General features: G+C 48.3%; 1 protein-coding gene across 2 annotated transcripts; it reads left to right on the forward strand.

Moving 5' to 3' along the window:
- Positions 1–3,557, forward strand: LOC141277735 (uncharacterized). 2 transcript variants are annotated; one of them, XM_073799820.1, is made up of 3 exons: positions 1–87; positions 558–698; positions 930–3,557. In XM_073799820.1, exon 3 carries the CDS (start codon positions 944–946, stop codon positions 3,299–3,301), a length of 2,358 nt encoding a protein of 785 aa, XP_073655921.1. In that variant the 5' UTR covers positions 1–87; positions 558–698; positions 930–943; the 3' UTR covers positions 3,302–3,557. The 2 variants fall into 2 exon arrangements, with proteins under 2 accessions (XP_073655921.1, XP_073655922.1); XM_073799821.1 differs by lacking the exon at positions 1–87 and having other exon boundaries at positions 592–698; positions 970–3,557.
- The last annotated feature ends 23,112 nt before the right edge of the window (positions 3,558–26,669 follow it).

The following is a 26,669-nucleotide window of genomic DNA, read 5'->3' on the forward strand; positions in this document are numbered from 1 at the left end:
ACAAGATAGCTAAAACATTCACATATGTGTTTTGTGAAAAGTTTTTCTCTTGGTTAATTGCCTAGGAGTGGGTTTTTGGGTCATATGGTAAGTATGGCCCTCTCAGCCAGCCCTGGCCACCACTTCAGGTGTCACCCCAGCAGGATCTGGATGGTGTGGGCACTTCCGTTCTTAGCGACTCCCCTCCAGTGCCGCCAGGGGAAAGGGCAGGAGGACGCAGAGGCGCTGCTGCCAAAGCTGCCGCCTCTTGCGGGAGCTGCACAGCCAGCGACCTTGCCCCACTTTGCTGGGCGGGGATCCCGTCCAGTACAGTTAGTTACCCCGACAGCACTGGGGCGCGGCCAGGGGAGAAGGGCCAGCTGTCCTGCCAAGAAGCTCATCACCCTCAAGGCAAACACCTCCAGCCCTCAGACCCCCGGGAGATTCAGAAGCGCTAGACGGTCCAGGGGCGCGCATCCTCACCTGTGCGCCCCAGGGCCTGACGTGTACTCTGCGCATGCGCCACCCCTCCCTAAACTTTTGCGCCCCGCCAACGCACGCCCATTGTTCGCTCACAGGTTTCAGAGTATAAAAAGGCAACAGGCCAAAGAGCGCGCACTCCGCTTTTGGCCGACTTGGCAGCTGAAGGAGAGTGCTCGGAGCCCAGCTCTGTATTCACGGACCGACCTCACTCAAGTTCTCTAGGAGCAGTTACTTAGGTAGGCCCTGCCCCTCACCCTCGTCCCGGGCACTGGGGGACCAGCACCTGCCAGGAGGTTTCGGCTGCCCCCAGCCCGCTCCCCGCGCCCACCGACTTCCCGTGGCCGGCCCGGCTCACCCAGCTGTCTATGGGCGGCTATCCACTCGCAGGCCGGCCCACAAGTGTCCAGTGACTCTGCCATCTGCGCTTTGCCACAGAGTCTCTGAGACCCCATTCTACCATCCCGCAGACGCTGCACTCCTTATGGGGATCCTTATCTCCATCTTCAGGCGAGGCCATCGGAAGAAGGCAGTGATGGGTGCTCGCACCTCCACGACGTCCCGCAGCTCAGTGTCCGCAGTGGACACAGTCACTGTCAGTGTGGCGCGGGGGCAACCAGTGCCGGCCACGACACCCAGCTGTGTCCCGAACTACAGCACAGAGAAGACGGTGTTGAGGGCCCTGGGAGAGAGCGGGCAAGGGATGGCCAAGCAGGAGGAAGTCCCCACAGTCACAGGGAAGAACGAAGACCAGAGAAGCGGCCCCAATGACACCGGGGGCGCACGATCTGCATTTAGGCCCCTGGGGGGCTCTTTCTTCGTGCCCAGGCCTGGACCTCTGAAGAGAGACCTCCACGCCAAGTGGGCAGAGGACAGATCTGCCAGGAAACAACAGACCTCTTGTATGAGCTCCTGCCCCCAAAGAAACGCCATCACCAGCTCATATAGCTCCACCCGAGGTTTCCTGCCAGTGGAAAGAAGGAGGGGTCCCGCCATACCGCAAGGGCTGCCCCAGAAGTCTGCAAAGACAGGGCGCGAGGAGGGTCCTCCATCGCCCTCTGCAGCTCCGGTGGTTTCCCAGAGGAAAAGCCAGCCTGACAAAAATGCAGAGGCAACAAGAGGGCAGAAACGGCCCTGGAGGAAGGGCTCCTGCACATCTGACAGTCCCAGGCCCCGAAAACGCAGGATTCCTCTGCTGCCGCACAGGCGAGGGGAGCCTCTGAGGCTGCCTCCAGCCCCTGAGCCGGGTTTCCGGGTCACCGCCGAAGACCTAGACTCCGAGAAGGAAACAGCGTTCCGGCGCATCAACAGAGCGCTGCGGGGTGAGACCTATGCCATCGGGGACCTCGGCAGCTCTCCCCAGCACAGGCAACCGAAAACTCCAGCCTTTGCCTCTGCTCCAGGCCCCCCAGCTTCGGGCGGCCCCGCACAAGCATCTTCTGGGTGTTCATCATCCAGAAATTCCACCGTGGGCACCCATGCCAGCACACAGCTGGGTTTTGGGAGCAGAGCGGCTGCCCTAGATGATCTGAGCTGCATGTTTGCAGCTCTCAGCGTGACATCAAGAAAGAGGGGGCCCCCGAGCACCACACACAGCAATGGGGGCAGCGTGGGCCTGAACTCCTGGGACCCTCCTCACCAGAGCCACCCCATGGTGACCACGGGACCCAGACCTAAGAAGAAGCCTGGGTTTGGAGGCACTACTGCCCCCATCTTAATGCACATCCCTGGGGGCCCTGATTGGCAGCAGCGAGGAACCACCGCCTGTGGCAGCTCTCCCCAGCAGAGGAAACGGAAAGCCCCAGCCTTTGCCTCTGCTCCCGGCCCCCCAGCTTCGGGCGGCCCCGCACAAGCATCTTCTGGGTGTTCATCATCCAGAAATTCCACCGTGGGCACCCATGCCAGCACACAGCTGGGTTTTGGGAGCAGAGCGGCTGCCCTAGATGATCTGAGCTGCATGTTTGCAGCTCTCAGCGTGACATCAAGAAAGAGGGGGCCCCCGAGCACCACACACAGCAATGGGGGCAGCGTGGGCCTGAACTCCTGGGGCCCTCCTCACCAGAGCCACCCCATGGTGACCACGGGACCCAGACCTAAGAAGAAGCCTGGGTTTGGAGGCACTACTGCCCCCATCTTAATGCACATCCCTGGGGGCCCTGATTGGCAGCAGCGAGGAACCACCGCCTGTGGCAGCTCTCCCCAGCAGAGGAAACGGAAAGCCCCAGCCTTTGCCTCTGCTCCCGGCCCCCCAGCTTCGGGCGGCCCCGCACAAGCATCTTCTGGGTGTTCATCATCCAGAAATTCCACCGTGGGCACCCATGCCAGCACACAGCTGGGTTTTGGGAGCAGAGCGGCTGCCCTAGATGATCTGAGCTGCATGTTTGCAGCTCTCAGAGTGACATCAAGAAAGAGGGGGCCCCCGAGCACCACACACAGCAATGGGGGCAGCGTGGGCCTGAACTCCTGGGGCCCTCCTCACCAGAGCCACCCCATGGTGACCACGGGACCCAGCCCTAAGAAGAAGCCTAGGTTTGGAGGCACTGCTGCCCCCATCTTACATCACATCCCTGGGGGCGCACCCAGGCAGGGCCCCCCTACTTCCAGCGGAGGGTGCAGCCCATGCCCAGCCAAGGCTGACTTTAGGGGTGTGTCGGTTCCGGCCTCTATTCCTATCAGCCTCAGCTCCACAGTGGGCACAGCAAGGTGCAGCCTTGCTCTTAGGGCCCCCTCATCACCTGCCCAGGGCTTGGCTGGACAAAAAACCACTGGGCCATCGACCAAGTCATTCTCCTCCAGGTCTCCATTCATTACCTTGGGGTTTAAGAGGAGGAAGTTGGCCTGAGCCAATAACTTTGCGGCGAGGCCATCAGTGTCCACCTCCTCCCAGGCTGGGCCTCGTGTGGACCCTGTTTCGATGTGAAACTTACAATAAAGCTTTGTTCTTGTTCTTTTGCATAATCCTCACGTGTCTGTGATCTGTAGATCAAGTGTGGAAAAGCACTGGCTTGTATGAGTGGTAACATGGAAAGCCAGACCTGTTGACAGTTTCCTGTGACCCTGCTCATGGGTTGTGAAGAGTAGCACAACAAGATGGCTACAAGGGCCCTATATTAAAAGTGTGTTTTGAGTTTAAACGATGCAGCCCGAAATAAAATGGGCCCAGAGGGAGGGGTAAACAGGGAGGGTCATCCTTGTCTGTTGTAATTGCTACTTCCCACCCACCTCTCTGGCCTGGAGGGGGCTGGGTCATCCCGAGCACACACCAGCCGCAAATACTCTACACGTTTAGTATTTTCTAATGTAGCAGTTTCTTTGACTTTTTTTGTTTTGCTTTAATAGGTCTTAGACAAATCATTTACATGCACATCTCACTCGGAGAGTATATGTCCATACAACCTAAAGCAATCTACAGATCCAGTGCAATCCCTATCAAAATTCCCATGACATTTTTTACATAAATAGGAAAAACAATCCTAAAATTCGTATGGAACTGCAATAGACTTCAAAAGCCACAGCAACCCTGAGAAAGAAGAACAAAGCTGGAGGCAACACTTTTCCTGATTTCAAATTATACTACAAAGCTAGAGTAATCAAAATAGTATGGTACTGGCATGAAAACAGACACATACACCAATGCAACAGAATCAAGAGCCGAGAAATAAATCCACACACATACGGGCAACTAATTGACAGGGATCCAAGAATACTCAACAGGGAAAAGATAGTCTCTTCAGTAAATGGTGTTGGCAAAACTGGATACCCACATGCAAAACAAAGAAAGTGGACCCCTATCTTACACCATTTGTAAAAATTAACTTGAAATGGATTAAAGACTTAAATGTAAGCCCTGAAACTGTAAAACTCCTAGAAGAGAACATAAAGAGAAAGCTCCTTAACATTGGTCTTGGTGATGATTTTTTGGGTATGACAACAAAACCACAAGCAACAAAAACAAAAAGCAACCAATGGGACTACATCAAACTAAAAAGCTCCTGGAGAGCAAAAGAAACAATCAACAAAATGAAAAGGCAACCTAGGAATGGGAAAAAATATTTGCAAACCACATGTATGATAAGAGGTTAATATCCAAAATCTATAAGGAATTCAAACAACTCCATAGCAAAAAACAAACAAACAAACAAAAACAAATAATCTGATTCTAAAATAGGCAAAGCAGGGGACTTCCCTGGTGGTGCAGTGGTTAAGACTCCACACTTCCACTGCAGGGGGCATGGGTTTGATCCCTGGTCAGGGAATTAAGGCCCGCATGTCATGCAGCGTGTGTAAAAAAATAAAATAAAATAGGCAAAGCAAGACTAGGAAACAACTAAGTGTCCAACAGGTGAATGGATAAAGAAAATGTGACATATAGATATAGATAGATGATAGATAGATAGATAGATAGATATAGATAGATAGATAGATAGATAGATAATGGAATTTTATTCAGCCACATGAAAAGAAGGAAATCTGCCATTTGTGACAACACAGATAGACCTTGAGGGCATTATGCTAAGTGCATTAAGTCAGAGGGCAAAACATAAATACTGTATGAGATCACTTATATGTGGAATCTTTAAAAAAAAGAAGAAACAACTCACAGATACATAGAATAGACTGGTTGCCAGAGGTGGGAGGTGGGTGAAATAGCTAGCTGAAAGTGGTCCAAAGGTACAAACTTCAAGTTATAAGATAAATAAGTCCTGGGGATGTCATGTATAGTGTAGTGACTGTAGCTAACAATATTGTTGTGTATTTGAAAGTTGCTAAGAGAGTAGATCTTAAAAGCTCTCATCCCAAGAAAAAAATAATTTGTTACTGTGAGTGGTGATGTATGAAAAGCCATGGAAGAAGCTTAAATGCATATTGCTAGTTGAAAGAAACCGGTCTGAAAAGACTACACACTGGATGATTCCAACCATATGACATTCTGGGAAAGGCAAAACTATGAAAACAAGAGGACATGTGGCCCCAGTGGACACCACTGTCTCTCCTTTCAGGAGCCTCCAGGTGCTGGAGACCTTCCCTCCTGAGATCCAGGTCTTCATGAAGGACTCTAGTGGCCAGGGCAAGCCTTACGCCATTGACCCTGATGACTCCATCCACGACTTGAAAGAGAAGGTTGAAGAGGCTGGAGGACCTTACATGGAGGGTCCCAGGGCCAGAAACTGTGGAATCAATAGCTTCTCAGACTGCACATCAAGGATTGTGACACCATCACGCTCGTTAAGAGAGGCCCCACATCCCCACGAGTGCCAAGATCAGGCTGTTCATTTTGTAGACTTCTATGGTCATGTCCCCCTAGCTCACCCCTTTCTACCAGACCACTGTGCTCTTTCTGAAGCATAAATAGAAACAGAATCCTCCCCTGCTTAAAATTCTCCAATGGCTCCTATTACCTACAGAATCAAGTTCAAGTTCCTTTGCTTGGCATTCAGGGTTCTTGACCATTTAGCTCTTGCTGACCTCTCAGTCTCTCCTCGTCACTCTCAAAACATACCAGACGTGGCCAAACACTTGCAATTCCAGAACACTGAATGCTGGCTCACAACTCCATGACTTTGAGTCAACTTTCCTTCTCCCCCATGTTGTCACCATTCAAAGTTCAAACCTCTAAGTTATTGATTCTCAAAGGTATGGACCCCAGACCAGCAGAATTCAACATCATCTGGGAACCTCTTTGAAATAAAAATTCTCAGCAGCTAGCCCAGAATTACCTGAGTTAGGTTCTCTGGAAGTGGGACTCAGCAATCTGTGTCTTAACAAGCCTTCCAAGTAATTCTGAGCAAATATGGAAGTTCCAGGGAGTTAACACCCCAGGGAGTAAGCCTTGGCCCATTGAAAGACAGGAACCAGCGAGTGCAGTGAGTGCATACTCCCCTCCTCCACCTCTCAGGTGGATAATTTTGAGGCACGTTCTGCATTGCTCCTTAGAGGGTCCCCAGTGGGATCAAAGCTCAGCTGCCCACAGTAGTGATCAATTTCATGATATTTCTTGGACTGTTTTTTCCTCCTTCTCAATCCCCCACACCTGTCCCTTGGGATCATTTCCCAAAACAAGTCTCATGCAAATCCTTGTCTCAGGCTCTGCATTTGGAGGAACACAAGCTAAGAGAAAACCTATCTTTATGCATCTTCCTCCTTCCTAAAACCCAGGCCACACCCTTCCTAACTACTAGCTCTTCCCCCACCACCATAGAAATGTGCCCAACTGCATGGCATTTCTACAAACCATAAAACCAATATACAATCGACTGCATGTTCCCCCCCTTTTTTTTTTTTTTTTTTGCGGTACGCAGGCCTCTCACTGTTGTGGCCTCTCCTGTTGCAGAGCACAGGCTCCGGACGCGCAGTCTCAGCAGTCATGGCTCATGGGCCTAGCCGCTCCGCGGTGTGTGGGATCTTCCCGAACTGGGGCACGAACCCATGTCCCCTGCATCGGCAGGAGGACTCCCAACCACTGCGCCACCAGGGAAGCCCCATGTTCCCTTTTTAAATCGTTTTTTTTTTTTTCTTTTTTGGCCACACTGCGAGGCCTGCAGGTTCCTAAATACCAGACCAGGGGTTGAACCCTGGTCCCTGTCAGTGAAAGCCCAGAGTCCCAACCGCTGGACTGCCAGGGAATTCCCCCTTTTGAAATCTTGAAAGCTGCTGAACTCCCAGATATCTCATGAAAATGAATAATGAAATGAATCAAAACTAATATGTAAGGTCTATTGAGCAAAGTGGTGGCTACCAGTGGGGAGAAGGAAGTGGGGAGAGGCAAAATAGGAGGACGGGATTAAGAGGTACAAACTACTGTGTATAAAATAGATAAGCTCCAAGGACATATTGTACAGCACAGGGAATAGAGCCAATATATTATAATAACTTTAGTTTTTCAAAGGTTTATTATTTATTTAATTTATTTTTGGCTGCATTGGGTGTTAGTTGCGAGACGCAGAATCTTCATTGAGGCGTGCGGGATCTTTCATTGAAGCACGTGGGCTCTTCGTTGTGGTGTGGAGGTTTCTCTCTAGTTGTGGCCTGCATGCTCCAGGACACATGGGCTCAGCAGTTGTGGCGTGCGGGCTTAGTTGCCCTGCCGCCTGTAAGATCTTAGTTCCCCGACCAGGGATCAGACCTGTGTCCCCTGAATTGGAAGGCAGATTCTTTACCACTGGATCACCAGGGAAGTGCCTATAATAACTTTAAATGGAGTATAACCTGTAAAAATATTGAATAACAATGTTGTACACCTGAAACTGATATAGTGTTGTAAATCAATTATGCTTCAAAAAAATGTTTTAAACTAAGATGTAAGGTCTGAATGTTTGAATAACTTTTGTTTGAACAACTTTTATATTGCCTTGAAGCTCATTATCTGTCATTATAAACATAGGACAAATGTTTGGAATCTCACTTTATTGTTGACTTTGGTTTGCGAAATTGCCACTGCTCTTTAAACAGTTATAATATAGGACTGTTTAAGGACCAGGCACTACCAAACTTTGAAAATATGCAGACTTTTAGAATTTATGTAATTAAAAATGTGATTCTTTCCATTTGGGGTTAGCCAATTGGAGAGTTTAAATTGAAACGTGTCATGATTGAGGGTTTTTTTTTTCCCCCCAAATGGTATTTAAGACAACAAACACCCTCCACCCCACCACTTCCTCCAGCTAACACCTGGTCTTTCTCCTCCCTTTCACGACAAAGTTCTTGAAAGTGTTATCTACACTCCTGGTCTCCATCCTCCTCCCCCAACTTACTCTTCAACCCCGCACCTAAGATCTGGCTTCTGCTCCCAGCTCTCCCTTACATTTCACCCACAATGATCACCAGTAGCCTCTTGGGTGCTTCTCAGACCTATATTCCTGAACTTATCGGAAGCATTAGGCAATGTGGACAACTATTTTAAGCTCTCTGGCTTAAACAGCTACCCTTGTAGACCTCCCCACTTCCCACTCCTCCTTGTATCTTCCTCCCTTTGTTAATAGTACCCTCCATCCATTACCCAGGTACCCAAGCCAGAGAGCTGATAGCCATCCTGTCTTCTCCCTCACCTCCTACCTGTAGTCACCAAGTCCTGTTCACCCTTCCCCCAAGGTAGACCTAGAATCCCATCCCTTCTCCAGCCAAGTCCGGGTCACCTTCCCTCTCACCTGGATCACTGTACAGTGTCCTGACACCTCTCCCTACATATCTACCCCTGCCCCCTGCAATCCATCCTCGCCACAGAAGCAGCCAGACCAATCTTTCCAGAATGGTCATTTCACCTCTGGTCGCTCCTCTGATTTGCCACTGCCCTCAGGACAAAGTCAGCGCAGATTCACCTGATATGTGACCCAGTGGATCACTTTCTCTTTCCTAGAACAATGTTTCCACTTGGCTATCAAAACACACTCCGGATTTTTCTTCCACCTCCCTGGCTACTCCTTCGCATTCTTGTTTGCCGGATGCTTGCCTCTCCCCAATCACTTAATACTATTAAGTGTTTCAGGGCCCAGTCACTGGTCCTTTTCTTGCCTTGCTCTATACTCACTCCCTTGGTGAACCCACCCAGCCTCATGGCTTTAAATATATCTATGCTGGTCATTTGTATCTCAACCCCAGACTTCGTCCCTGAAATCCAGACTCAAATATGCAACTCCCTAGCCAACTCGGATCTCACTAGACACTCAAGTTTGCTTCCAAAGCCGAGCTCCCGACCTTCATGCCTACACTGTGCCCTGGCCCAGTCTTTCCCTTCTCAGTTAAGGACAATTCTATCCTTCCAGTGCTAAGGCCAAAAGCCTTAGAGTGGTCCTTGACTCTAATTTTTCTCTCACATCACACTCTATCCTTTAGCAAGACCTGTTTATACTCAAAATATAGCCAGTGAAATGATATGAGGTCTGGGATTCACTTCCAAATAATACAGGAGGGGAGATGTGGATGGAGATATCATTGAAACAAGATTGTCTGTAGGTTGGGACTTCCCTGGTGGTCCAGTGGTTAGGACTCTGGGCTTCTACTGCAGGGGGCATGGGTTCAATCCCTGGTTGGGGAACTAAGATCCCGCGTGCCGGGTGGCCAATAAAAATTAAAATGGGCAGAAGACCTGAATAAACATTTAAAAAACTGTCTACAGGTTGATAATTGTTGAAGATGGGGGATGGTACGTGGAGGTTCATTGTATTATTCTACTTTTGTTCATGTTTGAAATTTTCCATAATAAGAAAATTGAATCATACCACTTCTCCCTACCTTTCACTGCTACCATTCTGATCCAAGGCGCCACATCTCTCGCCTGGACTGTTGTAGTAGCTTCTTAACTGAATTCCTGCTTCTGCTCTCACCTCCACTCCCCACCCTCTGCTTTTAATCCAATCTTCCCACGAACAGCCAGTGTGATACCGTTAAAATGAAAGTCCATCCATGTCCCTCTTCTGCTTGGAACTCCCCAGTGGCTCCCCATTTCAATCAGAGTAAAAGCCAAAGTCTTAGTAGTCTTCAAGATCCTACACAATTTGCCCCCTACCCTTGTACTCAAACCTCATCCCCTCCCACTCTCCCCCTTTGATCATTCCATTCCAGTCACACTGCTATTCCTCAATCCCACCAGGCATACTGCCGCCACAGGGCCTTTGCACTTGCTGTTCCTTCTCCCATTCTTCTTTAATTGTTTTTATTTATTTTATTTATTTTAAATTTTTGGCTGAGCCGGGTCTCAGTCGCGGCACATGGGATCTTTCGTTGGGGCGTGTGGACTTCTTAGTTGCCGCATTCAGACTCTTAGCTGCGGCATGCATGTGGAATTTAGTTCCCCGATCGGGGATCGAACCTGGGCCCCCTGCATTGGGAGAATGGAGTCTTACCCACTGGACCACCAGGGAAGTCCCACTTTCTCTCATTCTTCCCTCTGACATACATACCGCTCACTCTTCGCCTCCTTCATGTCTTTGCTCAAATGTCTCCTTTTCAGACCTTCCCTAGCCACCTTTCTTGAGACTGAACCCCTGAACATTACCAATTCTCACCCCCCCACACACACGTAGTCAGTACCTTTTAACCTCTTTCCCTGCTTTATTTTCCTGATTAGCGCTTATCACCGTCTTAATTATTATAATGTTACTTATTTATCCTGTTTATTATCTGTCTCCACCATTAGAGTGTTAGCTCTCTGCAGTCCGAGAATTTTGCCTATTCACTGCTGTATCCCCAGCACACCTGCCTGGCACATAGCGGGCACTCAACAAATGTTTGTTGAATGAATGAATGAATGGCATTCCGAGTTTCAATCCCTGCCCACCTGTCCAGGCACAGCTCTCCCCTCTCCCCTCCCTGCCCTCCATGCCAACGTGGGTCTGACAGCCGAGTCCTGGCACATGGCAGGATGATTCACACTTCTCAGCCTTATCCTGTCTTGTGCCCTCTGTCTCGTGGCCGCATTCCCAGTCTTTTAAGATTCATCTCAAGCAGGTGTTCACTGACACCACAGGTGACCCCAAAGAAACTCTTCTGCCTGAATTTCCACCAAGTTTCTGTGCCCTCTTTTCTCCTAGTACACAGGACACTGGACTCTCTGTGTCTCCTCTGTCTCCCCCACTGCTCTGGGAGCCCCTGGGGCAGGAACCACGTCTTACATTGTCTTCTTTGCACAATGTCTGGCACCCAGCCAGCACTCAATAGATGTACAGTGAACGAATAACAATACTTGCATTTACTTAATGTTTTCTCTGCTAAATGTTCTCTTGCTTAATCCACACAACCTATGGGGTAGGTATTATTCTTAAACCCATTTTAAGGATTATTTCTGTGAGGGTCAGAGAGGTTAAGAGTCTGGCAAAGGGCAGACTGGAATTCCAGAGTTTGTTCTGCGGAACCCTAGAATTCCCACTGTTCAGCCCAACCTCCAGCGAGTGCCTGCTCTTACTGAGCCTGTTTTGGGTGACAAGCTTGTGGGGATGGGATTGGTGGATACCATCCAACTCCCATCTCCTGGGGGAGTTGTCTTTCCCAGGGCCATCCTCAAGCCAGTTTCAGTTTCCAAGTTGTAAAAGGGAAACTAAGAGGTGAGAAACGAAACCTACAGCAGAAAGGGTGACTAAAAGCCCCGCCTGTTAAGGTGGTTTCACCCAGTGTCCCTCGGTACCCCAGCTGCAGTGAATGGCCTCCAGGAAGAGGATCCCCTGGTCAGCCAGACACCCCTTGTTTCCTCTCCACTCTGGTCCTTTGTTCCACAGGGTGCTGGAGGTCAGCTGAGGAGGAGTCCCCTTAAAGAAGAGTGTGTGTGCCAGGAGCTGGGTAGGTGTGTGGGTATAGATCTAGCCACCAGTGGTACTCTCAAGACAGAGATGGCAGTGCCCCCGGAGCTCTTTGTCACCCCAGCTTCCAGGCTGAACTCCTTCGTGGCTCACTGCCTGCATCCCAGCCAGAAGTGGAAAAAAGAGGTGTTGGAGACTGTGCAGACCGTGGAGCAGTTCCTGAGGGAGCAGAGCTTCCAGGGGGAGCATGGGCTGGACCAGGAATCAGGGGTGCTGAAGGTGGTCAAGGTGAGACTGGTTCCCTCCATCCCCAGGCCAGGGCTGGGCAAAATGCAGCTTGTGGGTCTACATCCCTGAGGATGCTGGGACCTGTTGCCTCATTATCTCTAGCCCATGCTACTGACATCTCAAGACACTCCATCCCAATGCACTGCTGCCTTGAGCAGAACAAGTCCAGTAAGGAAGCTAATAATAATAGTGTACTCTTTTGGATGCACTAGCCTAACCCCTTAACATGTATTATGTCTAATTTGTGTACCCTGTGAGGTGTGTATTATTCTTTTCCCATTTTACAGATGAGCAGAATGGAAACTCAGTGATTTAAGATCCATAATGACCAAACGCAATGCAAGGTCTCTGATTGGATCTTGGTGTGAATGGACCATCTGTAAAATATAATTTGGGAACAATTGGGGAAATTTCAATATGGCCAGAATATTAAATAATATATATATATAAGGGAATTGTTTTTTTAATATTTATTTATTTTATTTTTTTATTTTCTTGGCTGCGTCAGGTCTTAGTTGTGGCAATGCGGGATCTTTTGTTGCAGCGTGTGGGCTCGGGCTTCTCTCTAGTTGTGGCGTGCGGGTTTTCTCTCCCTAGTTGTGGCGCGTGGGTTCCAGGGTGTGTGGGCTTTGTAGTTTGCGGCACACGGGCTCTCTAGTTGAGGCGTGGGAGCTCAGTAGTTGTGGCACGTGGGCTTAGTTCCCCTGCAGCATGTGGGATCTTCGTTCCCTGACCAGGGATCGAACCCGAGTCCCCTGCATTGGAAGGTGGATTCTTTACCACCGGACCACCAGGGAAGTCCCAGGGAACTGTTTTTTTGAGGCGTAATAGTTTTGTGGTTATGGGGAAAATGTTCTCTTTTGTTGGACACAAGTGCTAAAGTATTTAGGGACGATGGTCCTTAGCGTTTGTAATTTACTTTAAAGTGGCTTAGTTGAAGCAAATATGGCAGAGTTTAGACTTGTTGAATCTGGGCGGATGTATAAGTGTTCATTGTATTCTCTTTCTATTTTTCTGTTTAAAATTTTTGATAATGGAAATTTTTTTTTAATGCAAGCTCAGAGAGGTGAGGTCACTTGCCCAAGGTCACACAGCTAGTGGTGAAGCTGGGATTTCACCCAGGATCTATCTTACTCTGCTCCAGGCTGCCCTCACTGAGCATTTTTCCCCCAAGCCCTTCCTGCAGCTGCATCATGTCACCTCCTGTCCTAGCTAGGATAATAATGCAAGAGGGTCAAAACTAGAAAGGTGTGATGAGAAAAACAACTTTGAGGAAAAAATTTTGTTTTTCTGAGTGGCTGCCGAGGCATTTTACAGTATGGTGACCCTACTAACACCAAAAGTTCAGAGTCTGGACTTTTAGATAGGTTTAGGGTATCCCCACAGGTTCCTGCTTTGCCTTCCCCGGTGGAACCTTTTAATATAACCACTGAGTGGGCTTCCCTGGTGGTCCAGTGGTTAAGACTCTGAGCTTCCACTGCAGCGGGCATGGATTCGACCCCTGGTCAGGGAAGTTCTGCATGCCACACTGTGTGGCCAAAAAACATAAATAAATAAAATTTTTTAAAAATTTAGAGCTAAGCGGGTTTTAAATAAAAGTTTTTAATGTAAATTGAGACAGCCACTATGGAGAACAGTATGGAGGTTCCTTAAAAAACTACAGATAGAACTACCATACGACCCAGCAATCCCACTACTGGGCATATACCCTGAGAAAACCATAATTCAAAAAGAGTCATGTACCAAAATGTTCATTGCAGCTCTATTTACAATAGCCAAGACATGGAAGCAACCTAAGTGTCCATCAACAGATGAATGGATAAAGAAGATGTGGCACATATATACAATGGAATATTACTCAGCCATAAAAAGAAACGAAATTGAGTTATTTGTAGTGAGGTGGATGGACCTAGAGTCTGTCATACAGAGTGAAGTAAGTCAGAAAGAGAAAAACAAATACCGTATGCTAACACATATATATGGAATCTAAGGGAAAAAAAAAAAAGAAGGTCGTGAAGAACGTAGGGGTAAGACAGGAATAAAGACACAAACCTACTAGAGAATGGACTTGAGGATATGGGGAGGGGGAAGGGTAAGCTGTGACAAAGTGAGAGAGTGGCATGGACATATATACACTACCAAACGTAAAATAGCTAGTGGGAAGCAGCTGCATAGCACAGGGAGATCAGCTTGGGGCTTTGTGACCATCTACAGGGGTGGGATAGGGAGGGTGGGAGGGAGACGCAAGAGAGAAGAGATATGGGAACATATGTATATGTGTAACTGATTCACTTTGTTATTAAGCAGAAACTAACACACCATTGTAAAGCAATTATACTCCAATAAAGATGTTAAAAAAAAAAAAAACCACTTAGAGTTAAGCCTGTGAAAAGTTAGTAGCCTCTGCCCCAATCACCTTGTAAGGACTAGGTGCTTGCTACCCCGCTCTAGCTCCTGCTGGCTTGTGACCTGGGGTGGAAGACTGCCCTTCCCCCGGCTCACTGTGTCCCTTTGCTTCTGGGATATATAAGTAATAAATCATTTTTTTTTATTTTTTAAATTAATTTTTGTTGGAGCATAGCTGCTTTACAATGTTGTGTTAGTCTCTGCTGTACAGCAAAGTGAATCAGTTACACGTATACATATACCCCTCCTTTTTAGATTTCTTTCTCACTTAGGTCACCACAGAGCATTGAGTAGAGTTCCCTGTGCTATACAGTAGGTTCTCATTAGTTATCTATTTTTGAAAGTAATAAATCTTATGACGCTACTCCCTTTGTATGGGTGTATTGAAACTGCACCTTTCCTCCAAATGACCCCGGGGGTTTCATTTCCCCACAGAGGGAGTTTGGATGCTGAGGGAGCTACCTGCCCACACTGTGTGGGCGGCTTGTGCCCCTGGCCAACGAGAAATGAACACTTTATTTGGGCTTTAAACTCTCCCCCAACCCCTGAAAATCTGGTAAGCTGTGCTGGTCCACAAGAGTGAATGCTTGTCCTTGGGTTTGAATAGGTTTGAACTGAAGCAAGTCATGAAGCCTGTTCTAGAACGCTCTTCCCTCTCTGCCTATATCTTACCACTGGAAAAGGTGGGGAGGGCAGCACAGGCACAGCCTTCAGCGGGATGGGCTCTGTGCCATTCCCAGCCCTCTCACATAGGACAGAAACGCCCCGCCCCTGCCAATTCCTGAGTTAAAGCCCTCACTTCTAATGTGACTGTATTAGGAAATAGGGTCTTTAAGGAGGTAATTAAGGTTAAATAAAGTCATAATGGTGAAGCCCTAATCAGACTGGACTCGTGTTCTTATAAGAAGATAGAGACATCAGCGGCCTCTCTCTGTCCATGCACACACACAGGTAAGACCATGTGAGGACTCAGTGAGAAGGCAGCTGTCTGCAAGCCAGGAAGAGAGGCCTCAGAAGAAAGCAACTCTGCTGGCATCTTGATTTTGGACTGCAAAATTCCAGAACTGCGAGAAAGGAAATTTCTGTTGTTCAAGCCTCCGGTCTCTAGTATTCTATTATGGCAGCCCAAACAGACTAATGCACCATTTTATGTTGGCTTTTTTCCCCAGGAGAACAGTACCTATAACAGTAGACTAGCATCCTGGTCCCCAGGTCATTTTGGTTCAGTTAAATTCTTAAAGTAGCACTTACATCTTACCTCACACTGAAATAAATCCTTTTGTAGCATGTGAGTGGCACAGAGTGGAGCTTAAAAGATTTAGTGGGCCATCAGGCTCTCTCTAACCCACCCCTTGAACCTGTCTTATACCATCTTCTTTGCTTCCCAGTCCAAACCCTGTGTTCCAGTCTTTTCCCTGTCCCCCATTTATAGTGCCCACTCCTTCCTTGCCCAGTTGGAATTTTCTCTAGCTTCCATGCCGACTGCCCAAACCCCATCTCTTCTTCAGGGTCATCCTAAGCCCTACATCTTTGGGGCCTCTTCTCAACCTTCCAGCCAACCTCTGCATCACTCTGGTACTTCCTGCCTTTGCAGAAATTTAACAGAAAGAGAGGAGGGGATTGGAGGCACTGTGCCTAAGATCTCAGGTGGATGAGATTCTTCCCTGCAAGCCAAGTGTCCGGCTGTAAACAATACCTTCAGGGCCTAAACAGTGAATAGAGGGATAGAAAGTGACTTGACTTTGGTGTATGTATGTGTTTATACCCATATATGTGAAGTCTGTGCTCTTGGAGTAGAGCCCCATTCATTTAGAGAAAAAAGAGCTTGCTCCAAATTCCCCATCTGGAACTAGCAATTTGTCCTTAATGAGGCACATGTATAACACAGGTTATAGATTAAGACTGACCTGAAGAGAGCACACTGACTTTCGTCTAAGCACCTCACACGTCAAAGACAGCTAGACGTGGAAGAAACCAAGAAATCAAGTGTAGGATTTCCCAAACTGCAGTCAGTTACTAGCCACATTAATAACTGTTTTAAACCTTATTCACATTGCATCAAAGGGATGCTTTGATGCACTGCTGAGGTCTTCTCAGCAAAGCTCATGGGAATTTGGTATATGAGGATCCACACTAGCGATCCATTTCATCGGTGTCAATCTTTCTGGACAGTTTGGGTGGAAAGGACAATTCCTGAAGGTGTGATACCTTCACCGCATGTACTAGCATTGGGCCTTGCTTGTGTGTGTGTCACCGACTTCAGCCTTGCTGTAGCAATAATAGCTAAGATACTGTAGAGCTGAGAGGCTATTTAAGTATTTATAGATATATACATAAGGTAAAAGCACCTAACTTTTTTCTACCTATTGCTTACTTTCCACAGCGGTGTACACACCACACTTTAGGAAACAGTGATGTTGTCCAATTTGTCTTCTCATTTGAAGATGAGAAATGAAGGTCTGGAGACCTTTCATTGCTCAAGGTCATTCGAGTGTTTAAGGGCAGGATGCTGGGGTTCCTGACTTCCAGGGAACCTAACTTTTCTCTGAAATTATACTGCCCCTTAATCTCTTAGCAGTACATAAAACAAATATTGGTGACCTCGTGACATGCCAGCCCTCGGGTGAAATGGAGATCTGTGACTGGCTCTCAAACTTTTAAGAAATGGGAGTCTAGGAAAAAAAACCCCAAACAGTCATGCAAAGACTCACTGGGCTGGGAGGGGAGCCTGTGGTCGTCTAGCTCAGTGCTGGGCTGAACCCTGGATCGTCCAAGGAGGGTCTTGGAGACCTCTCTGGAGGCCAAGAAGTCAAGGCATAAGGGGGAATCAGGCAGGTTTGCTTCTGTGTCTTCATGTTATTTTCATGTAAGATAGCACTGAAAACTTCAAAAGTAACACTGGAAATGTGCTGTGCTTGTCCATTTTCATCGTATAGATAATGACATGAAGGCTCAAAGGGGGATCGTGTTTTGCTAGTTAATAACAGACAACATTCCTCATCCAGCATTCCTATAGCTTAAAAAAGCAATAGAGGCAAGTGGGTCCATGAACGTGGGTTTTGTGGTCATGCAGATTTGAACTTGCATCCCAGCAGGGCTTGAATGGAGTTTTTCTCTCCAAATTAGGCAAATTGTTTCTCCAAGGCTCACGGAGTGGTCACTGTTGTTATAGGGGAGTGAGGTAAAAGCATTTTCCTCACCATATCCTGCCCCAGACATGTTATCTGAAAGGAAGGAAAGAAGGAAAAATGGGAGGGATATATGGAGAAAGAGGGAGGAAACTAAGGTGGCAGAGAACATTCCTAAAAGTCCTCCATGTTACTTCTGCTGTGCTTCCACACGCTCCTTGGGACCTTGCTTGCCAACAGAAATGTTGATTAAGCACTCTGGTTCTTATGTACGTTCTGCATTGGGAACACTTATAGTTAGGTTTCAGGGCTCTGAACTCCCCAAACTGGGGAACTTGTCATTAAAAGGTCCTTTTAAAAAGCACAAGTGCCCCAAAGTTTAATGGCATTAGATTTTGGCAATGATTTCTTGAATATGACACCGAAGGCACAGGCAACAAAAGGAAAATAGAGAAATTGACTTCATGAAAATGTTTAAAAATCTGTGCATCCAGACCCTATCAACAGAGGAAAAGGGCAATCGCAGAATGAGAGGAGATGTTTGGAAATCACATATCTGATAAGGGATTAATATCTAGAGTGTACAGAGAACTCCTAAAACTCAACCACAAAGCAAACAACCTGGCTAAAAAATGGGCAAAGGACTTGATTAGACATTTCTGCTAAGAAGATACATAAATGGCCCATAAACACCTCAAAAGACGCTCAGCATCAGCGATCATTAGGAAAATGCAAGTCAAGACTACAGTGAGACACCAGCTTACACACATTAGGGTGGCTACTGTGAAAAGAAAAAATAACAAGGGTTAATGAGGATGTAGGAAATTGGAACCCTGTGCACTACTGGTGAGAATGTAAAACGGTACAGCCATTGTGCAAAATATTATGGTGGTTCCTCAAAATTAAAAGTAGGATTACCATATGGTCCAGTTCCACGTCTGGGTGTATACCCAACATAACTGAAAGCAGGTTTTGCAAGATACTTTGTATACCTATGTTCATAGCAGCATTGTTCACAATAACTAAAATGTGGAAGGAACCCAACTGCCCACTGACAGATGAATAGATAAGCAAAACGGGATGTATACACAACAGAATATTATTCAGCCTTAAAGAGGAAGTTCTGACACAGGCTACAACATGGATGAATCTTGAGGACATGATGCTAACCTACCAGTCACAGAAAGACAAATGCTCTCGATTCCACTTGTATGAGGCACCTAGAGTGGTCAAGTTCATACGGACAGAAAGTCGAATGATGGGCGCCAGGGGCTGGGGGTAGCGGTTGCTGGAGGGCAGAGAGTTCCAGTTTTTCCAGAAGAAAAGAGTTCTGGAGATTGGCTGCCGCACAACGTGAATCTCCTGAACGTTTCTAAACTCTACACTCATAAGTGATACGATGATACAATTTTATGTGCATTTCACTACAAATAAAAACAAAACATGGACTTCCCTGGGGGCACAGTGGTTAAGAATCCGCCTGCCAATGCAGGGGACACGGGTTCGAGCCCTGGTCCGGGAAGATCCCACATGCCGTGGAACAACTAAGCCCGTATGCCACAACTACTGAGCCTGCACTCTAGAGCCTGCGAGCCACAGCTACTGAAGCCCGTGTGCCACAACTACTGAAGTGCATGCACGTAGAGCCCATGCTCCGCAACAAGAGAAGCCACCACAGTGAGAAGCCCACACACTGCAACGAGGAGTAGCCCCCGCTCGCCACAACTAGAGAAAGCCCGCGCACAGCAACAAAGACCCAACGCAGCCAAAAATAAATTAATTAATTAATTTAAAAATTAATTTAAAAAATTATTAAAAAAATAAAACACCAAACACAAGTGGCCCTCGGAGACACAGTAAATATTTTTGCCATTCACAGTTCAGAGCTGCCTCATTGTCAGGGTGCTAGTCTTCAGTCAACTAGCTGAGAACTGGTACGGAGGGGATGGGAACTTCCATGAAAGAGCTTCTGAAGCTAAGTAGCCTGGTCCATTTCCTAATTTCTTCAACGAATATCTGAGTGCTTGCTGGAGCCAGTCACTGTACTTGGTCCTCGAGATAGACAGCTGTGAAAAAATTATACAGAGAGCCTTGCAATCTGGGAGTGAGAGGTGGGGTAGGGAAGGACCCGCAAATGAAAGCATGGAAGTTTTTAGCATGTTACCAGATGATGCAGGTTACGGGAACAATAAAGCATCAAAGGGAAAGAGGGCTACCCTAATTAGAAGGGGACATGTGGACAGACCGGAGAGAGCAGCCCCTGTAGATACGGAGAGAAAGAACATTCTAGGCAGAGAGAATAGTAAGTGCAGGAGGCTATGGGGAGGGAGCTGCTAGGAACAGCCAGGGACAGCTCACCAGTGTCTCTGGAAGGGCTTGAGGGAAGGGGAGGGACGGTGTGTGTGTGTGTGTGTGTGTGTGTGAGAGAGAGAGAGAGAGAGAGAGAGAGAGAGAGAGACAGACAGAGACAGAGACAGAGGGCGGGGATGGGGAGGGGGAGAGAGGGAGAAGACTGCTTTTATTCGAATCCAGATGGGAGCCTCTGAAGGGTTTTGAGCTCTGAGCAACACGATCTGACTTGGGACTTACCAGGATCACCGTGACCACTGTACCTAGAACGGATTGAATGGGAGGGGGCAAAGCAGAAAAACGCATTTGAAAGGGGTGCACAGAAGGGGAGAGCAGGGCTGGTGGGACCTGAGGGGAGAGGTTTTCTGTCTCTTGCAGGGTGCCGGGTAGGGTTTAGTCTGGGTGTGGCCGCCCCGCTCCCCGTCTGCAGCACTCTGCCCTCCTCACCTCCTGTAAACGGAGGCTAAGTACATCCTTGAGGCTCTCCCAGCGAGTTGATGGCCTGCCTGGGACAGTCCTGAGTCACAGCCCCTTGGCTGTCGCCAGCTCCAGGGATGCTCCTGTCCTGAGCATTAACCTCCCTCAGCAGGAGTCCTCATTCTCCTTGGAGGAAATGGATATCTCACTGCTGCAGGCTCTTAACTCCTATAAAGCTGCAGGACAAATGACTCACTGAACATGCTTCATGCAGGGAGGAGTGGGTAATCTCAGAGAAGGGAATAAAACTTCTCAAAACTCTGAACCGGGGGATTGCGGAGAAGCTCGCTGTCTTCTCTCTTGGGTGCCTGTGTGTGAATCGGGGAAGGAGAGGGCGGGCACCGACTTGGGTCTCGGTTCGCCCCCGTGGACCATTCTTCCAGGGCAAGTTTTTCTTAGTGTCACTCGATTTCCTGAAGTGGGAGAATGAATACCCAGTGTAGAAAAGTGGGAAGAAAAGCGTGTTAGTTAGCATGAAATATGGTCATCTGATGACTTGTCCATTATGTATTTGAGGAAGCGGAGATTCTGAAGACCTTCACCTACCCAAGGAGAGGAAATTGCCTCTGTCTAGACCAGGACCTCTTACTTTTGCCACTGGTGACATTTTGTGTCCGATAATTCTTTGCTGTGGGCTGTCCTGGGCATTGTGGGATACTCCTACAGTATCCCTGGCCTCTGCCCAGCGGACGCCAGCAGTCCTTCCCCAGCTGTGACAGCAGAAATGCCTCCTGAACTTGTCAATTGTCCCGGGGGCGGGGAGCTGGGGGGAGGGCGGCAGAGTTGCTCTGGGTTGAGAGCCCCTGACCCAGGCTCAGCAGGCACATGGGTGAAGTCAGGACTGTGTATGTCATGTCCTCTCTGGCTAACAATAATTGATGGAGTTAAAACTAATAGTGGCTTCTGCTTGGTCACTGGGACAGCAGAGCATTCACTGCTCTGCCTTGAGAGAACAATTTTCCTGTGTTTTAACTAATAAGGCCCTTGTGACGGCTGGATTCTCGGCACCCCAACTAATAAGCGTGCCGATAAGGCAAAGAAACCAAAACCAACGTCCTCCCTGATTGCCAGGGAGGGGGCATGTTTTCTTTCCCCTCCCTCTCCTGGATCCATGCAGTAATTAGCCAAAGTAAAATGAATTTTAGCTCATGCTTAATTGCCTTTACAGCGTACTCGCCAGCACGGATGCAGTAGTGCTAAACTAATTTTTAAAATAAATTTTAAAAAATTTATTTATTTTTATTTTTGCCTGCCTTAGGTCTTTGTTGCTGCACGCGGGCTTTCTCTAGTTGCGGTGAGCAGGGGCTACTCTTCGTTGCGGTTCGCGGGCTTCTCATTGGGTGGCTTCTCTTGTTGCAGAGCACGGGCTTTAGGCGCGTGGGCTTCAGTAGTTGTGGCACTTGGGCTCAGTAGTTGTAGCTCGCGGGCTCTAGAGTGCAGGCTCCGTAGTTGTGGCGCACGGGCTTAGTTGCTCCGTGGCATGTGGGATCTTCCCGGACCAGGGCTCGAACCCATGTCCCCTGCACTGGCAGGTGGATTCTTAACCACTGCACCACCAGGGGAGTCCCTAAACCAATTATTTTTTTAACTTTATGGCTTTAAATAATCCTTGGCTCTGAAATTCCCTGTACCCCTCAGCTACGTAACCACAGGCCCCTCTGCCCTAAATCCTTTTCTTATACTTTTGTAGCTTTGTAAGCAAGGTCCCTCTTTAGGAAGACATAATCCCTTCTCTGTAGAAAACATGAAAGACCAGAACAAATCAAGATTTCTCCATGGAGAATTCAGCTAGCCCTGTGCTTAGCTCCAAACAAGGAAATCCATCTCTCTAGCAAGCATGCCATTACCCGGACTAATGCCTGACTTGAATAACAAGCAAATTGTTGTGCTTTTAATTGTACCCTGCTGGGTCACAAAGCTTGTGAGAGAGGAATGTGCCCAGCTTCTGCAGGAGAAACAGGTCAGGCCTCTAATCCTCCTTTTCTGTCACCTTCCCCTCCCCCTTTCCAATCCTTTCTCTTCCCAGCAGAGCAGAGGGACAAGAAAGAGACAGCTAAATTATGTTTAAAATGGAAGAGTTTAAAAGAAGAAAAACGGTGGTCAGTACTGACTTGGGAGAGGATGCATTATCTATCCACAGCCTCTGCAGTGTGGCCCATTTGAGGACAATCAGTGTTCTCACCGGCTTGCTGGAGGGCGATATCTGCGAGCCTAAACCAGGCTTTCTCAGCCTCAGCACGACTGCTGGGTGGGGTTGGATGCTTCTTTGCTGTGGGCCTGTCCTGTGATGGAAGGACTTTTAGCCTCGCGTAAGCTGTGACCATCCAAAGTGTCCCAAGACACTTTCAAATGTCTCTTGGGGGCAAAATTGCCCCTGTTTGAGAACCACGGCCCCAAGTCCTTCCATATTGGGATGTACTTGCTCTCTCTCCCATTCTCTACCCCCCACATACACAAAACCGAAGAAAATCATGGTTCCTGTGTTAAAACTGGGGAGATCAACGTGCTCTTCATGTAGGTAGAATGAGTGGAAAGGAAAAAGACGCTGACTTGTGTGTAGGCAGGGGACAGAGTGGGAACCCCCTCAACACCAAGACTGAAAAGAGTCTTAGGATGTGGGTGTGTTTGTGGCTCCCGCTGGGAAGTGGCAATGCCCCTGGTTGAACAAGCCAACTTTCGAACGCCTCTACCCTGTGCACTTTGGAATAGGGCTTGCTGTTGGCGAGAGGAGGAGTGATGGCGAGGCTGCAGAGATGAAGGCGCCTCTGAAGGTGCTGACTGTCTCCTCCCACACTACTTGGGACAGGGGAGAACTACCCAGCTTCACAGAGATACCCATTGCTCAGACAATGACAATCCTGTCTTGGACCTAAACATCGGGATGAAAGAGGGCTACTGACAAGACAGACGTTATGCAAACATGGGGTTGCACTTTCATTACAAACATCGAGGCAAACATTTCACTCCTGGTGATATAATGAGACCTCCCTATTTTTAGGAATTTACAAGAAGCATTATTGCTTGTCCTTACCGGCCAGAAGGAAAGGCGGGAGAGCGAGCACACTGCAGTGAGCCCCCATATCCACTAGACGGCGGTGTACATCTTCCTCAGAAGCCAGGCGGACAGCGCTCCGGGCAGCTCGTTGGCCTAAGCAAGACAAGGGCCACTCTTCTTTTGGGAGACAGGCGTCTCCTCTCATTGTCGGCACAAACAGCCCCAAACAATTGCACTGACCACTCAGCTCTAAGCCATGTTCCAGGGCACTGCCGTCTGTTCAGGAGTGAATGCTGGGGAAATGAACCACGCTGCTAATTTGCTTGATTGGGGGCCAAAGTAAGATCTCAAGTGACAGTGGGTGTGATTTATTTTTCCAACAAGAATAGGGGCAAAGCCATTTCATCCCCCCCCCCCCACCCCCGACCCAACTGCTACCATAAATGAAAGCAATCACCTAATTAGTCCTGAATTACTAACTGGCAGGGTAAAGATCTGCTGGAATTCAAGCTGAAGTGGGGAGTCTGGAGAAAGGGATGTGATTTCTGCAGGGGAGGAGGGGAGGGGTAGGGCAGGGTGGGAGGGGCGGGAGGGGAGGGGAAGGCCTGAAGCCCATTGTGAGGTCCTGCGCCCCTGTGGTCTGGGGGCCGTGCTGGCCCTGACCCTGGGAGAAAAAGAGGCTCAGTGATGTCTTCAGGCCGTTCATTTTGTGCAGGAGAATGACTTTATAAACTGAAGGAAAAAGAACCTGTTGGAGAAAACCTATCCGAGAGTTTCTCTGAAAATGCTACAGATGGAGATGCACAGCCCTGTGGCGCCTGGCCACCCCGCTGCTGGTGGACCCCCCAGGAAGGTTCTGTCATGGAAACGACAGGCAGATCTAAAACCAAGTTGGGCTTTACGTCATTAAGAAATCCCCCAAAGGAATGGCATAAAGGCCTCCTTTCACACTTTGGGTTTTGCATGTGTCCTGAGGAAGCGCCTCTTCCCCAGCTGAGACAGCGCGCTGTCCCCGCGACCCAGTGAGCGGCCCTCGTCCTGCGGGGAAAGCAAAACAGCAGCGGGGTGGGTGCGCGCCCAGAGCTGCCCCTCTCGCAATTGATTTGTTCAGGGGTGACTTCTTGAGTTCTATTTAGATGTGACTTTAATCGAAGTGCTTTCCTAAGGCGATTTATCACAACTGTGAACCGTCAGTTTGCACAGCTGCTGCTCTTTTAGGGAAACGCACAGGCTCGGGAGGCGGAGGGGCCGGCGCGGGCTCCCCTCTTTCCCACGGACCGGCCCGCGTGCCCCTCGCACACCAGAAATATGTGCACCGCGTCTTCAGAGGCCGCCGCTTCTGTGCTCGGGCTCCTCTTCTGTCTCTGGCTGCTGAACAGCCATCTCCTCTCTCCTGGGAGGAGCAGCTGGTTTCCTTTTGGGGCGCTCCCCTTCTCCCCGTCTCAGCTCCTGCAGCGGACGAGGCTGCCCCTCTCTCCCTGCACGCTGTGGGCTGGGTGTGCAACCCGGCTCGGGCCACAGCCCCCCCCCCCCCCCGCGTCCCCGCCGACCCCGCTCGGCGCCCACCACAGCCGGCAAAGCCCACACGGGGCGCTCAGTTAAAGCTGAACCTTAGGTGAAAACCACGACTTTTTAGCGTGTCTTCAACATTGCATGCAACATACTTCTACTAAAACAATTACTGTTTATCTGAAGTTCAGCTTTAACGAGGCGGGCATCCTGTATTTTGTCTGGCAGCCTTCTAGGGTCTAGAGAAAATGTTTGTCCTGAGCAGATCAAATTGGAATCAGCCTAGGACTTTTAACTGGAGCTTTGGGGAAAAAATACTTAAAAGGTATCTGTTGGGACTGCTAGGCTGGTAGGATTCATGCTTGCAACCGCTGGGAGCCAGCTTTGCTATCATGTGGGGAGAGCTGCTTGAACTAGAAGCCAACACCACAGAGAGCAGACCTGTTTCACTTGAACAGGTGGATCCAGCTGTTCTTGAAGCTGGCCCGGTGGGTGGTAGAGGTCAGGGTGCTGATGGCCAGGAGGGATATTAATTTCCTACCCCTCAAATCTGGGAAGTGAAAACAGCAGGGCTGAATGTGCCCACGGGGCATGGCTTCTGTTCAACTGGAAGAGTGGTGAATGGCTATTGGGTGACCCAAACAGTTGGTCTACTATATTCTTACTTTGTTTGCTAATTGTTTTGCTGCATGTAAACTCTTTGTTGCATTAGCTCTTGTTCATGACGTCATGTCTGGAGGCAGGGTCTGATAGACTTACATGTGGAATTGGAGACTTAAATTTCAAATCTGCCTCTGTCTGGTTGAGTGGCTTTAGGGTTCTCGTAACCTCTACAAAGTTGAGTTTCTGGGTCTGAAACCTAAGGACAGAGGTTATCGTAATCCATTTGGACTGCTATAACAAAATACCAGAGTCTGGGTAGCTTATGAACAACAGAAATTTATTTCTCATAGTTCTGGAGGTTGGAAGTCTAAGATCAGGGTGCGAGCAGATTCACAGTCCGGTGAGTCTCCTCTTCCTGGGTCACAGTTGGCGTGTTTTCTCTGTAACCTCCCATGGCAGAAAGGTCGAGGGACCTCTGCGGGGTCTCTTTTATGAGGGCACTAATTTTGTTCATGAGGGCTCTACCCTCATGACCTTATCACCTCCCAAATGCCACACCTCCTGATACCATCACTTTGGGGGTTAGGATTTCAACATATGAATTTTGGGGGAGGCAAATGTTAAATCTATAGCAGAGGTACTTTCCCCATAGGATGGGGGAGAGGGAAAGTATGTAAGCACCTGTCATAGGGCCTGGTGTGGAGCAGGTGCCCCATACAGATGTTACTACAAAATATTGAGTATAGTCCCTGTGCCATAGAGGAGATCCTTCTATCTATTCTATGCCTTCTTTGAATGACCGTAGCACTTGTTGTATCATTTTTATGTCTGTTGTTGCTTTGTGACTGAAAACGAAAAATTTCTATTTGTCCATGTCCTGGCCCTTACATAAAAATGTGTTCATTTATCTATTTCATATTTATTGACTACATCTTAGACACCGTGTTAACTGCTGGTTCTAGATGTTAGTAAAATATAGACCTTCCTGCTCAAAGGGTCACAGTATTTGTGGGAAAACAAAAAAATGAACAACCTATGTCTCTAAGAGCTTTGTACTTCCCAAAGAGAACACACCTCGTAGGTACAATAAATACATGTATCATATGTAAATGTATAAATAGTTAATGGGATTATACACCTGAGATAACTGCTTTTCAATTCTGACGAACTGATGATTATATTTCACCAGGAGCTCAATACCACTCTGAGAATGAGGGCTTAACCCCC

This window comes from Tursiops truncatus, unplaced genomic scaffold (assembly GCF_011762595.2).
Source record: "Tursiops truncatus isolate mTurTru1 unplaced genomic scaffold, mTurTru1.mat.Y mat_scaffold_266_arrow_ctg1, whole genome shotgun sequence".
Classification (NCBI taxonomy): domain Eukaryota; kingdom Metazoa; phylum Chordata; class Mammalia; order Artiodactyla; family Delphinidae; genus Tursiops; species Tursiops truncatus.

Excerpts from the sequence above, each read along its gene's own strand:
- LOC141277735 (XM_073799820.1), top strand. The coding sequence starts at position 944 with ATGGGGATCCTTATCTCCATCTTCAGGCGAGGCCATCGGAAGAAGGCA.